Below are 14,487 nucleotides of genomic sequence, written 5' to 3'. Positions count from 1 at the left end.
CTTGCCGGCTTCTGTCTCAATATTTTTCTCTTGTTTCTGCAATCTGTATTTTTTTTCTGTTGAGTTCACAAAGGTTGATTTTGGCAGCTGTTCATGTTGGCTAAGGAGTTGCTTCAGGCTGGACACTGCATCACCTTTGAGCTATATTGACTTTTGTCATAAGGCGGGGGAGAGCCAGCTCTCTATCATTTGCACAGGGGCGTTCAATATGAAAGGGGACAATGAATTAGCCACGTGCGTGCTAGTAATTAGGAAAAGTTCTATGAGCAGCATTCTTCAACAGCAGAACACAACAAATAGCAATGGGTGAAGTTCTGGCTTGCGCATTAGAAAAAAATATCGGTTCGAACATAGATGAGGTGTTCCCTTTCATATTCGACGAGAGTATACCTACTTTTACATGCACCGCTTGATACGTCATCCGAACCTGCGGAAAGTGTCCGAAAATAAACCCCAAAGTTTCCTGCCAACGATGCCGTGACGTCACCACTCTTCAAATGGGAAAAGTCTTGACATTCTGAGCAGAGTACCAATGACAGCGAGAGTGTAGTGTGGCCCCCAGCTACAGTCATCCGAAAATAAGTTCCAGAGTGTTCTTCCAACGATGCAGAATACTTTGACGTAACACTACAGACGTAAAAAAAACATCGTCGCGGTGGACCAGGCAGGATTCCGTAAAGGCTACTCAACAATAGACCACATTCACACTATCAGTCAGGTGACAGAGAAACGTGCGGAATATAGCCAACCCTTATACATAGCTTTAATTGATTACGAGAAAGCGTTTGATTTAGTCGAAACCTCAGCAGCCATGGAGGCATTACGGAATCAGGGTGTAGACGAGCCGTATGTAAAAATACTGAAAGATATCTATAGTGGCTCCACAGCCACCATAGTCCTCCATTAGGAAAGCAACAAAATCCCAATAAAGAAGGGCGTCAGGAAGGGAGATACGATCTCTCCAATGCTATTCACAGCGTGCTTACAGGAGGTATTCAGAGACCTGGATTGGAAAGAATTGGGGATAAAAGTTAATGGAGAATACCTTACTAACTTGCGATTCACTGATGATATTGCCTTGCTTAGTAACCTAAGGGACCAATTGCAATGCATGCTCACTGACCTGGGCAGGCAAAGCAGAAGGGTGGGTCTAAAGATTAATCTGCAGAAAAGTAATGTTTAAGAGTCTCGGAAGAGAACAGCAATTTACAATAGGTAGCGAGGCACTCGAAGTGGTAAGCGAATACATCTACTTAGGGCAGGTAGTGACGGCGGATCCGGATCATGAAACGGAAATAATCAGAAGAATAAGAATGGCCAAGGGTACATTTGGCAGGCATTCTCAGATCATGAACAGCAGGTTGCCATTATTCCTCAAGAGAAAAGTGTTTAATAGCTGTGTGTTACCAGTACTCACCTATGGAGCAGAAACCTGGAGGCTTACGGAAAGGGTTCTACTTGACTTGAGGACGACACAACGAGCTATGGAAAGAAGAATGATGGGTGGAACGTTAAGGGGTAAGAAGAGAGCAGATTGGGTTAGGGAACAAACGCGAGTTAATGACATCGGAGCTTGAATCAAGAAAAAGAAATGGGCATGGGCAGGACATGTAATGAGGAGGGAAGACAACCGATGGTCATTAAGGACTACGTACTGGATTCCAAGAGAAGGGAAGCGGAGCAGGGGGCGGCAGAAAGTTAGGTGGTCGGATGACATTAAGAAGTTTGCAGGGACAACATGGCCACAATTAGCACATGACCGGGGTAGTTGGGTAAGTATGGGAGAGGCATTTGCGCTGCAGTGGGAGCAGTCATGCTGATGATGATGCTGATGATGATGATGATAATGGAGGAGACATGATTATTTAAAAGCTAGCGGCCCTTTATACGAACGGTCTATCGACTTCAAGGGTCCCAGAGAACTGGAAGAATGCCAACATTATACTAATCCAAGAAAAAGGAGGCGTTAAAGAATTATCAAATTATAGGCCCATTAGCTTACTCCGAGTATTATATAAAATATTCACCAAGAATATTTCCTATAGAATAAGGGCAACACTGCACTTAGTCAAACGAGGCAACAGGCTGGCTTCAGGAAGGGATACTCTACAATGGATCCCATCGATGTCACCAATATAGTAATAGAGAAATCCGCAGAGTAAATCAGCTTCTCTATATGGCTTTTATAGATTACGAAAAGGCATTCGATTCTGTAGAGATACCAGAAGTCATAGAGACACTACAATTAAGGAGTACAGGATGCTTACCTAAATATCTTAGAAAATATCTACAGAGATTCTGCAGCTTCCTTAATTCTGCACAAATAGGAAGATGCGTATAAATAAACTCGTCAGACAAGGAGACATAATATTTCCAATGCTATTCACTGCGTGCCTGGAAGCAGTGTTCAAGCTAACAAACTAGGAAGGAGTGAGGATTAATGGCGAATAACTCGGCAACCTTCGGTTTGTAGATATCACTGTCCTATTCAGCAACACTGGGGACGATTTACAACAATTGATTGAGGACTTTAACAGAGAGAGTGGAGAGAGAGAGAGAGAGAGAAAACTTTTATTGTCAAGTATGAGTGGAGGTTTCTTTCCCAGCGGTGTGGGCTAGCGTGGTGTCTGCTTTGCCGCGACACTATCAGCCCATTCAGCCAACCGTATCTGGTCTTGCGGGTTGGAAGTTTTCGTAGAGTGGGGTTGAAGAATAATAAGCAGAAGACAAAGACAATGATAAGCAAAAGACTGACAAAGAAGCTTCAGGACAAGGAGCGCGCAAAGAGCGATGGAACGAAAATTGTTAGGCGTAACGCTGAGAGACAGAAAGAGATTGGTGTGGATCAGAGAGCAAAGGGGCATAGCCAGTATTCTAATTTCCATTAAGAGAACAAAAGTGGAGCTGGGCAGGTTATGTAATTCGTAGTTTAGATGACCGGTGGACCATTAGGATTACAAAATGAGTGTCAAGTGAAGGGAAGCGCAGTCGAGGACGGCAGAAGACTAGGCGAGGTGATGAAATGAGGAAATTCGGAGGCGCTAGTTGGAATCAGTTGGCGCAGGACAGGGGCTATTGGACATCGAAGGGAGAAGCTTTCGTCCTGAAGTGGATTTAAAATAAGCTGCTGCTAATGATGATTAAAATAACTTGTTCTGTGGCTTGCTGTTATGACATTTTCAGGGCAATTAGTTTACTCAAACACACACAGACACAACAATAAAACGAAGACAGGCTTCTGACCGTGTGTGCGACCACGCATATTTTCCTTCAGAGTATAGTACAGCAGTTCGCCAGATGGTTGTTGAAGAATAAAGAAAGCACACGGCAATATTTCCAAAGGTGGCATGTAATGTTTCTTTTATTGATACAGAACCGACTTTCACGTCTCATAAATCTGGAATGAGAAAGAAACAGGACCCACGTAACTGCAGCGCCACAATATGGTTCTTACTAAATATTGTAACAGGGCAAGACCAACCATTAAAAACTAAACATCTATACGAAACTCGAAGGGGAGGAGCTGATGCCCCTTCCTCCCCTCCCTGTATCCGTCGTTGGTGTGACCGTCGTATGGCGGGAGCTTAGGCTCATGCTCACCGCGAGGATATGTTGTAGCAGTCAGTCAATGCCCATATAGATGTATAATAAACGCCTTTCTTGTGCTAATAAATAGTATTGAACGCGTTCTCGTTGTGCGGTGCTCTACGTCGCTCCCAGTAGGGACTGAACTATAGCATTCACTTCGTGCACATAAAACGCACATGGGTGAGTTCATTGTCCCCCTAAGGGCTCTGATCGTCAAACCCGCGTGGTGGGCTAGGTGGCTCTCGGTAGAGCTCCGTGTGATAGGGACCAAAGGGTAATATTATTTCACGTGTTATTCACCGTGCTGAGGTATCGTGGCGAGCTGCACAGTTCAGGGGCACAGAACACTTTGAAATTCGCTTTACTTAAAACAAGTCCATCAACCCTTTCAAGCATTACACTTGCCATTAATTGCGCATTTCACTCGTAGTGATTCAATTGAACTCGTACTGATCCTTTCTTTAATTCATATTTCCTTGTTTGTGTGGCTTAAAAACAAAGTTTCGACGCATTCAGAAATGAAGGCGCTACATGTTGTTAGAAACCAAGGTGAGCGTTTATTTTGCGAGAAAAAGAAGTAATGGTGTGTGTAGTTACGCTGCCGGAGAGGTCTATACGAGCGGCAGGTTATAACTCGACGAGGACGTCCGAGAACGGGCACCCTGTTCAAAGGAGAATCATACGCGTATCACTATCGTTTCTACGCATATTTGGTAATATAACAGCGGCTAGTGTAAGTTATTCGCTCAAATTAACAGTAAGCGACAGCAGTGGTAGGGAGAAAAAGATGAAGGAAAGGCGTGGGTGATAATTCCCGGTTTAGCACCCCATCTACACGAGAGACGCCCACCAGACCGTGAGCATACCGTATACCGCAGCAATCACGCACACCGTGGCTGCATGTCGCAACGGCTGAACGATTGCCGACGCAGTGCTTTTTCGAGTTGACATAGAACCTTGAGCATGTCCGTCGCCACCGTGTTTACTCCCTTCCGTTGAGTTGGAGTCCGGTTGCCTGAAAGAATGTCCACCTGCTTCAGCAGAGGAGCACAGCCCGGTGTCTTTGACACATGCGGTGCCTTCTGGGCAGGCGGAGCACACATCACCGGGATTGTACACTGGTCGCGACAAAACGTTGCCTGCGCTGGCATAGTTGCATACGTAGAGTTGCATGTACGGCAGCCTCGAGTAGCCTTCGACGATGTAGTCCACGTAGCCGCAGCCCACGTAGCGCGTCGTTGCCCATACAACCTGCGTAAAATGTCCGGTCGGCTCTCCGCTGGGAGGCGAGAAGTGATCGACGCTCTGCGGCGGATAGTGGGTGTACTCGTCGAACCACGCCTTGACCTGACCGGGCCAGTCAGTGGAATTGAAACGGGCACTGCTGGCGCGGAAGGCCAAGTTTTGTCCCGTGGACTTGAACTTGGTGGTGAAACGATCTTCGGGTTTGTCGTGCATTAGCTTTCCGCTGTCGGGGGTGCACTGGTCAGCCTTCGCCTGTGCCACGGAAGCCAACTCTTCATCCCAGCGTAGCTGCAGCATATTCTTGGCTTCTGGGAAGTGCTTAATTTTGCCCATGGCTACCATGCTCCTGTAGTCGTTGTGCGTCTTGAGTATGAGTTCCCGCTCAGTCGCGCTGACTCCTCCAGCATCGATTGTGCACTCCTTGTTCGGCGGCAGGCAAGCGGTGTGAGAAGGGCGCTGCTTCTTGTACTCCTCCCGGCACTCCTGGAGGCTCTTTCCTGTCGTCGACAAGAACCACACAGTTGCGAGAAGGAACGTCCGCATATCGGCTCGGTGTGCCCTACAGAGGCGGTGATGATAATGGCTTCGAAATTGTGGCACATACCCACTAGTGGGCTCGAGTAAAAAATTGGGAGGTGCGAGCAAAATAATTATCCGAAAAGACACACGTTTGTTCTGAATAAATGAAGCGAAGAGCAGGAAATAATGGTTGTAAGCGGTCAGATGTAGGTAACATAATTTATTTGTTTTAACTAAAAGAAATAAAGAAAGCGGTTGCTGTTGCTTTCTAAAATCCTAAGGAAGCAATGGATTCATTGCAGGTGATAGCACCATTTCCTTTCCATGCTAAAGGGACTGACAACTCGCCAAAATATGTTGTGAAACGATGATGGAAATGAAATGACCATGAATTGTAGTGATATAATCCAGCACGGTGTTCGCGATTTAAATAGGAATTATAATTTTAAACGGGCAAAGAAAGTCTCAAAAACCAGTAAGTGGCGAGGCCTGGCTGTGAAACCTTGATACTTCGAATGTAGTCTGTGAGATTACTCTACATAAGTCGGCTGTTATTAGGCCCAACATAATTATTAATTAGAATTGCAGTTCCTATAGTATTAGACATTTGTGCTTTATTACATGCTTCGGAAATCAAAAGTGCACTTATGGCTACGGCAACATGCTGAAGTACGTGTCACGTGTAAAAGCGTCGTTTCGTTTTCAATCCGATGAGTTTCGTTTGGCTGGTTAAATATGAAGCATTTGAACAGGACACCATGAAAACGCGTAGCTATTTTCGCAGAAACACTTCGGAAAACATGAATCGCAGGAAGATCGACTTGATAAACAAAATTATACTTTCTCGCAGTTACGGCCGCACTTGTCATCTGCTTCCCACTAATGCTGGCGTATAAGCGCTATCACACTTATCTATCACCGTTTTCAGCATGCTTCCAACGAACAACGACATCCTCACTGCAGATAAAAGAATTCTGATGAAGAATGTTCCACGGCGTTTTCCTCGTTGCCCCTTCATGTTAGGTACTCTGATCAGTAAGCTTTCCATAGCATTAAAGAAAAAGGTACCATGAAAATTTATTGTCAGTCCCTTTAAGGTGCCCCACAATGAGGAACTATGACACTACGTCTGCTGCACTGTGAAGAAGGAAACACCACATGGGTTCCGAAACGTCCATAATAATTTTGACTCTGTCCGTGATCGTAATTTTTCGCTTTTTGTTCAGCGACCAATAAACGTCGTCATTAAGACAATGACTGCTGAAACACACCATCTCTAGATAGATGTGTTCATTTTGTCATTCTTGGTTCGAGACTATTTTGCGGTAAACGCGCGAGCATGTTAAAGGAATGAGTGAGTCTACATGCACAGCCTGCCATATAAAGACTGCGAGTAGGCTCGATATGTACGATATGATTCATTATGCAACTGGATTCATTATGCATAATGAATCCTTACCAACTAGCTCAACTTTTTGTCGTTCGAAGCTTCATTTCTAGTACTCTGAGCCCTTTTTCATGTTCCCCTACTTATCTGCGCAATCCTGTTTCGTTAGCTTCCTTAATTGCGATATGTATGTTCCGCGCTAGAACCATGTCGTGGTTTAGTCGTAATCGTGTCGTCCCATTGGAAGTTCAAATGATGTGCGGCTTCCTTCAAGCATCAACTGGGCATGCCAGGAGGATTGGAGCTATTCTTTCCGCTGAATCATGGCGCCAAGTTAGGTTCTATCAGGAGTGTCTAAGGATCCGTTGCGCGGCCCTGGGAGACGGTCGCCATTGGAGCCGCCCCTACGCCGATTGGAATAGTTTAGCCGTGCAACACGCGGACTTCCTATGGAGGATGAAACTTCCGGAGCTTCAACAAAGTAAGAGGAAACACCTTTCTAATAATTCACGGTCAAATAACGTACTGGTTCTTGGAGACGCCATCGTAAGTGATAACCATAGAAGAACCCTTGCTTTAGGTCCTAAGCACTGTTTTAAGCCTAACATAAAACCGGTTGACGTTTTAAGCATACCGCGCTGCATAACCGGGTTCGTCCCGGAAGAAGAAAGCTCGCGTTGTATTTCAGATTGCATTGCTAGCATTAAACAATCAAATTCTCATTTTAAGACGTCTGACCCTGTCCGACCGTTAGTTGATTACCTTGTGGAGCATAAACTTAGACCAGTAATATCTGACAAGGAAGGTTATTTCGTAATTATGTCAGATAACATGTTTTCAAAAAAAAGCGATTTCAGCCATAGAAAAGAATTTACAGCCAGTAAAACTCAGGCCTTCGGTAGTTAAGTAACGTGCGGTTGACCTCTTGTCAAGACATAATCTTGATAGGGTTGTCTGTAATGTCAAGAAAGCTAAATCCCTCACCTTAGAACTGTTTTTCTCGGCCAAGACCCATAAGCAAGAAATTCCTTTTCGTGCTATAGTGTCAGAGAAAGGGACTTGGCAGGTCTGTGTCGCTAGTTACCTACAGAACTGCTTAGCTTCACTAGTTTTTTCAGACCCCTTTTGCTTACGTAATTTTCAGGCACTAGTTCAGTACTTGAGAGAGGAAAATCCTGGTGATTGTACAGCTTTTAGTATGGATATCGAAGACCTGTATTATTCTTTGCCGCATGACGGGTTGCTAAATTCCGTAAAGGAGTGCATTAAAGAACAAGTGCAAGAGTCGGCTTTTATTGACAGATGCGGTGTTTCCACGGGAGCTTTTCTAGAAATTCTTTCAATGTACTTGCAGTCGACGCTGATTGGGTGGAGAGATGGTGTTTTTCTGCAGAAATCAGGCATTTGTATTGGCTCAAAGGTTGCCCCTATTCTTAGCAATATTTACCTAAGTATGGTTGACAACTGCTTAGAGAAAGCGTTGGGTGATAATGTTATCAAGGTATTTCGTTACGTTGATGATTACCTGATTTTCTGCAATAGGGAAGAATTCGATTCCGCTGCTACCTCAGTAAGTGAGCAATTTAAACTTTATGGAGGAGGATTAAAGTTTACCAAGGAATTTCCTCAGCGACGCGTAATTCAGTTTCTTGACATTTCCTTGGTCTTCGAACAAAATCATGTTTGTTGGCAGTACTCCCCAAGATCTTCGAAGCCGTTGCTAAACTTTCAATCCAAGCATTCCAAAGTAGTAAAAAACGGAATTGCCATGTCGTGCCTTAAGTCTTTCCTCACCAGATCCTGCATGCACAAAATGAGCGCCAGTTTTAATGCGCAGGTTCGACGCCTATTAGAAGCAGGTTATCATAGTGTAGCAGTGGCCACTGTGGCTGAGCGCCTAAAGAAGTCGGTTTCGAGAGGGACGGACGTGATTACAGAAAGCAGTAATAGCAAAAAAAAAAAAAGAGTAGTGGCTATTCCGTATATTCATTCAGTGTCGCACAGGCTTAAAAAAGTTGCAAGTAGATATGATGTTAATGTTGCTTTCACTGCTCCCAATAAGCTAGGTAAGATATGCGCTGCCGTACAGAGAAAAAAGGAGCGGGTAAAAGGCAACAAACGTACAGATATTTGTCCAATGAAGCACAATAAGAACAAGTTTTACTGACTGTCGTATGGGTGTGGTTTATAAAATTCCCCTTAGCTGTGGCCAGTTCTACGTAGGGCAAACGGGACGGTGTATCAATCAGAGGTCAATGGAACATAAAAGGTCGTTAACCGGCGGATCGTCTTGTAATCTTTCGCTACATTGCCGAGATTGTAACTGCATGCCAGAGTTAGATGAATGCGCGATATTGTACAGGCATAAGAATGAAGATACGCGTCTTATGGTAGAGGCATGGCATATCTATAATGGTGGAAGTGCGTGCGTGAGTCAGCCTTCGATTACTTTACATAAGGAAGAGGTTAAGTGCCTTAACAGTTACCTCTCACGTAGACCGGTACGTGTACCCGACTGACACGTGGTGTTACCATTCCTGAGCATGTGCAGATGAGTTTTGTGTCTTTTTCTTTTTGCTCCCTTCAGTTGATAGTCGGCGTTCGTGTTGTCCACTTCTCTACTCTTGTGTCCTGTCTGCACGCCTCACTTCTTTTTTGCATAATTACCACGTTATACTAATGGATTTTCTCAAAGCATTTGACAAGGTGTCACATAATAAATTAATTCATAAATTAGGATATTATGTAAAAAATAACCAGATACTTACTTGGATCATAGCCTACCTTTCTAACAGACGCCAATTCGTCACCTTAAACAATACTTCTAACAAAGCAGAGGTTGCGTATGTCATCCCCCAGGGATTCATTTTGGGACCACTTTTATTTCTATTTATTGATGACATTGTGACAGAACTTTCAGTTTCCGTGAAACTTTATGTAGATGTCTGTATTTTGTACGAAAAGGTATCTTCGGTTTATGATCAGGCACATCTAAAAAATGACCTAGGAAAGGTCAGTGCTTAATGCGAACAATGGCAAATGTCTACAAACTTCGAAAAAAAAATATTTTTATGGAAATTACACATAAGAAAAAACTTCTTCAATTTGCATATAGTATTGATGGCATATATCTATTAAAGGTGACAGAGTAGAGATATTTTGACCTCTGGATAACGAATTATCTTTTCTGGACAAAGCGCACAGATACCGTTATTGCTAATTCTTTGCGTAAGCTGTTTTTCTTGAGGCGCTCACTGAAGTCATCTATGTCTAGCGTTCGTTTATTAGCGTACAATTCCTTTAGTCGCCCGTTGTTGGAATATGCCGTAATTATTTGTGACCCATTCACCTTATTCAATATTTTAAAAAATCTTGAAGGCATACAGCATAAGGTAGTGAGGTTTATTTTCAATTCAGACGGCCGTACGTCTGTTAGTGAGCTCATAAGACGCACTGGATTACCCCTGGTGACTGTGCGCTGCCGCGTTTGCATATTAGGCTCCTCTTTTAACTTCTAAACGGCCATTAAAACATTAATATTTCCAAGTTTTTTGCTTACTCACCAGGTTATGAAAAGAGACGAAGGCATGCTCTAACAATAACCTCCTTGAACACACGGAATAACCGCGATAAATATTATTTTTTTTCCTTAGGACAATAACCGACTGGGATAATCTTAACACCGAGATTGCTACCCAGAATTCTTTACCAATGTTTGAAAAATGCTTGCAAATGTTATGAATTTGTGTGTGTTCATATGCTCGTATGTTTTTACGTATTTTTAATAGTGTACCAAGAATTCTTTAGCAATGTTTGAAAATGCCTTCAATTCTTCTGAATTCGTATTTGTTTATGTGCTTAAATATTGCTATGTATGCCCACCCTGATCAGATACGGTATCAGATCGCAGTATATATAAATAAGTAAAATATGTAAAAATAGCCTAGAGCAGGCCTTGTTCGCCTGTCCTCGACGGAGAGATCTAGGCTAGCTATAGTTACAGCTGCCCGAACGGACTTCCTTCGCAGGAGCTTTTGCACGCCAGTGATTCCGGGGTACACAGTTACCGTACGCTACTCGTCAGGCAAGGATGTTGCACGGACAGGCTAGTTTCGTAAACGGTAAATGAGGGCGCTCTCTATTGTGGAACCAGTTCCCTAGTGTCCGGCTGAGTTGTTGCTGAGACGAAGTTCCAATGAAGCAGCTTTCTTATGTGGAGTAGTACCGACTTTTGGGCTAGTTGGTTAGATGCAGCTATAGGGGACCACATCACTTTCTTGTCGGCGCCACTGAAGCGCTGCGGTCCTTATTGTTTTTGTGATCTGGAACCCAACGCGTAGTCTGCGTGCTGCCAGGCTGCATCACTCTGTCTTACGATACTCACGAGAAATTACACATAGTCACGTCACTGTCATAAGGTGTGTGAGTTTGTTCATTCCAATATGGAGCGCCGCAGAAGCACCACTGCTTCCGGCTGTAAGAAAGCGAAATGGTAGCTCGTTCAACGTTCAATCAGTCAAGCAAATTAGCGTTTATTATTCAAGAAGCTGGTACATATTGGGTTGAATATAAAGGAGGAGGTCCCGTAGCTCAAGGCTGCATGCACGGGGACCTCCTGTTTTATACATTGGCAACGACTAGTAAGTACAACTATTAAATATAATTCATTTACAAGGCTGCAGCTCGATAACGTAGAAGTTGTTTCCGTCGTAGCTATCCACGTCGTATCCGTAGGGAATCTGGCGCCTCTTTAGATATTTATTGGGTGCGTTCCACTGGTCAAACACCTGCGGAGAGTTACATGAAGGCAAAAAAGAGGCTCGTAAATATTCTGGAAAGCGAATACACATGAACTGATATTTTTCTTGGTTCTATGCTGTTTATAGTTTTTGCCTGAATGAGAATCCTGCATTAGTGTGTTTGGCTCGTCGTCCTCATTACGTGGACCGTGGGGCATGTCTTGAGCGGGCATGCACAGGTAAAGAACGATCGTTGGTTAGCAGCCGATTCTTGGTACTCCCATTACAAAGCGTCTCTCGTGAGCCTAAGTTGCGGCTTGTTTGCGGGTGCTACGCAAGTGTTATGTTATGCAAATTTACTCATGTTCTTAATTTCGAGTTGACTTCATTCCAAGGCAAACCCTCTCTGGTGGTGGTGGTAATAAACTTTATTGAAAGGGGGAAGGGTAAAGAGGGACGTGGCTGAGGGTTAGGGCTCAAGTAAGGCCCTGGGCCTGCTTGGCCTTTTCCGCCCAGTCCACCAGTTCAAGTTGTCGGTCGACGTCCCCGGAACTGAGCCAGGCTGTCCAGTCAGTCTCGCTGCTGACGGGGGGATGAGAGAACGGGAGCGAGGTGCATTCCCACATTATGTGTGTGAGTGTTCCTGTTTCTGAACAGAGCCTCTCTGTGCGATCGCTTATTTGAATTACATGGGAAAAATTAGATTAACGCTTTGACAGTGTTGACGGGAACTTGGAAGGTCGTGTGTAAATGGAAGCAGTTGTGGTTACCTTTTGCCAATCACCGTAGATTTCTGCAGAAGGAACAGGCTCAGTGTTTTAGATCAGTCACATACAGCTTAAACACGGTTCACGCTTGCCCGTAAAAGCGTGGGTTCGTTCGAAGCTATGCGTAGAATCAGCACGGAGGACAAGCTCATGACACTGTTTCTATTTCACCATTCGCTCACAGTTTATTGTGCGAGGAGGCTGGTTTGCACCTTCTTTGCTAGGCCAACATACTTGCTGTGATAGAGTGAGCTAATGAGACCTTTGATCCCTATCAAAATTTACACCAGTGCGAAGAAGGCGTCAGTTTCGAGCAAATATGTTTGTACTATCATTTACAACTTCTTTCTCGCTTTCAAATTTTATCATTTACATTACAGACATTCTTACATGATTCGCAAAAAAAATTAAAAAGGAAAGACAGTAGATTTCAGCGATTCGTTCTTCTATGAACTAATTTACTTCGACAGCAGCAGTCTCCTGACAGTGAAGATCAGATAATAACATCGCTATTCCTGGTGCCTTATAATACTTTTATACACAGAGGCAGTGCAATACTTTATTAAAGAAATGACATTAAACACGTGCGACCTTGCCGAATCACAACTCAACTTCTAGTGAAGCCATTTCTTCCGAGCAGTTGCAATAAAAATTTTAGGTGCCTACAGTTAAATCACATACTTTAAAACGTTGACCGCATATGACTGGCCTGTTTGAAACCTTTCTTGCATATAACGCCTTCGAGGAATCGTGAAGAAATTTTTACAAAGGCAGAAATTAATACACATATATTTATTTCATGGAGGCATTGGCCATGTCCCGCCTCTACTCCTCACCCATCGTCTCTTTCTCATTAAATTTTATCTCGGTTACGCTCATGTTACCCCACGGCAGCGTCATGAGTTTCATGTTTGTTCGTAAAGCACACTTATAAAGTTCAGGTCACTTGCATACGCAATTTATTGCTAAGCTCATAATTAGTTCAGGCATTTCGATCTTTCGCTACATATTACTCACAACTTGTCCCTAATTTTAAAGAACTATAAGCAAGCTTCCTTGTTTGGTTCACAAGGGACACCGGGAAACTACGAACCTTGTATAATGCCTAAGAAAAGCGAAGAAAAAAAACGAAGGTTCAATAATGATTTGCAAAGATTTTAATTAGGCGAGGAACGTTAAGTTTTCTCCGCACATTGCTCCTCACACAACCTCCACTTTCGCTAAATATAAACTTGTTGCAACGTAGCTTTATCTCGGCACATTAAGAAGCACAGCTGGTAAAGACCGCACGGCACTTTCAAACGCTTGTTAAGGAATTTTTTTTAGAAGGCTGTATTTTCCTCACAGGCATTTACTTCGCACACGCGTTTTCCATAGCGTTCCCCTCATTTTCGTCTAAATATAATCTCAGCGGCACTTGTAGTCCTTCCAGGGCTACTGGCTAAATTCTGCGCAACTCGTAAAACACACCCGTAACGCTACGGAGCGTTTGAATACGTAATTAATTGCAAAGGTCGTTATTGTGCCACCCAATTCGAACTTTGTCTACACATGACCCATAACGTGGCCCTTGCTGTCATCATACATAAACAAGGTGCCTATTTAGTTCATTGAGAAACGTCCTACGTACATCGTATGATTAAGGCGCTAAAATACCGAGAAACGAGGGTTCTATAACTACTTGCAGCACTTCTGATTAAGACAGAAGTGTTAAAAATTCTCAAGACATTAGAAATTCTCAAGCGCTTCTAGTCGTATTAAAAGCAGATTAGTGCGTAACGAATTTACATTTATTAGTTATTTGTAATCTATTCCATTCTTGCTTCCAACGAAGCACAATTTCATCATCATGGCTTGCTTGTAGCTAATGTAGCTACATGTAGCTAATGACTAATTATTTTTACTTCTTTTAGAAATGTCCAAGGCAACGAATACACCACAAGACTCCTAATTCAGCGCGACATCCCATCGAAAGTGCATAGTCACTTGCTTGTTAACAAACAGAAAAACAGGAGCGTGCAATTTTTTCAATTAAGAAGAAAATTCTCAAAAAATAGAGTAAATAGTTTTCGTCCGATGAATGTCCAAATGAATATTATGAAATAAGAGTGCACATAAAACGCAAGAAATGAACACTGTTAGCGTGTAGAAAGACCTGCAGCGATATGTGGATGCATGCGTATGCACAGTTTATACACGGTGTATGCATATCCACGTGGCGGTGCACATTGCATACATAGCC

General features: G+C 43.4%; 1 protein-coding gene across 1 annotated transcript; it reads right to left on the bottom strand.

The window, feature by feature from the left end:
- Positions 1-4,048: 4,048 nt before the first annotated feature.
- Positions 4,049-5,246, bottom strand: LOC126541001 (CRISP/Allergen/PR-1-like). Its single transcript, XM_050187812.3, has one exon. The coding sequence runs from the start codon at positions 5,173-5,175 to the stop codon at positions 4,420-4,422; it is 756 nt and encodes a 251-aa protein (XP_050043769.2). The 5' UTR covers positions 5,176-5,246; the 3' UTR covers positions 4,049-4,419.
- Between the last annotated feature and the right edge of the window lie 9,241 nt (positions 5,247-14,487).

Source organism: Dermacentor andersoni, chromosome 2, assembly GCF_023375885.2.
Source record: "Dermacentor andersoni chromosome 2, qqDerAnde1_hic_scaffold, whole genome shotgun sequence".
NCBI lineage: Eukaryota > Metazoa > Arthropoda > Arachnida > Ixodida > Ixodidae > Dermacentor > Dermacentor andersoni.
Note: the sequence above shows the minus strand (reverse complement) of the source record. Positions and strands in the feature narration are given on the sequence as shown.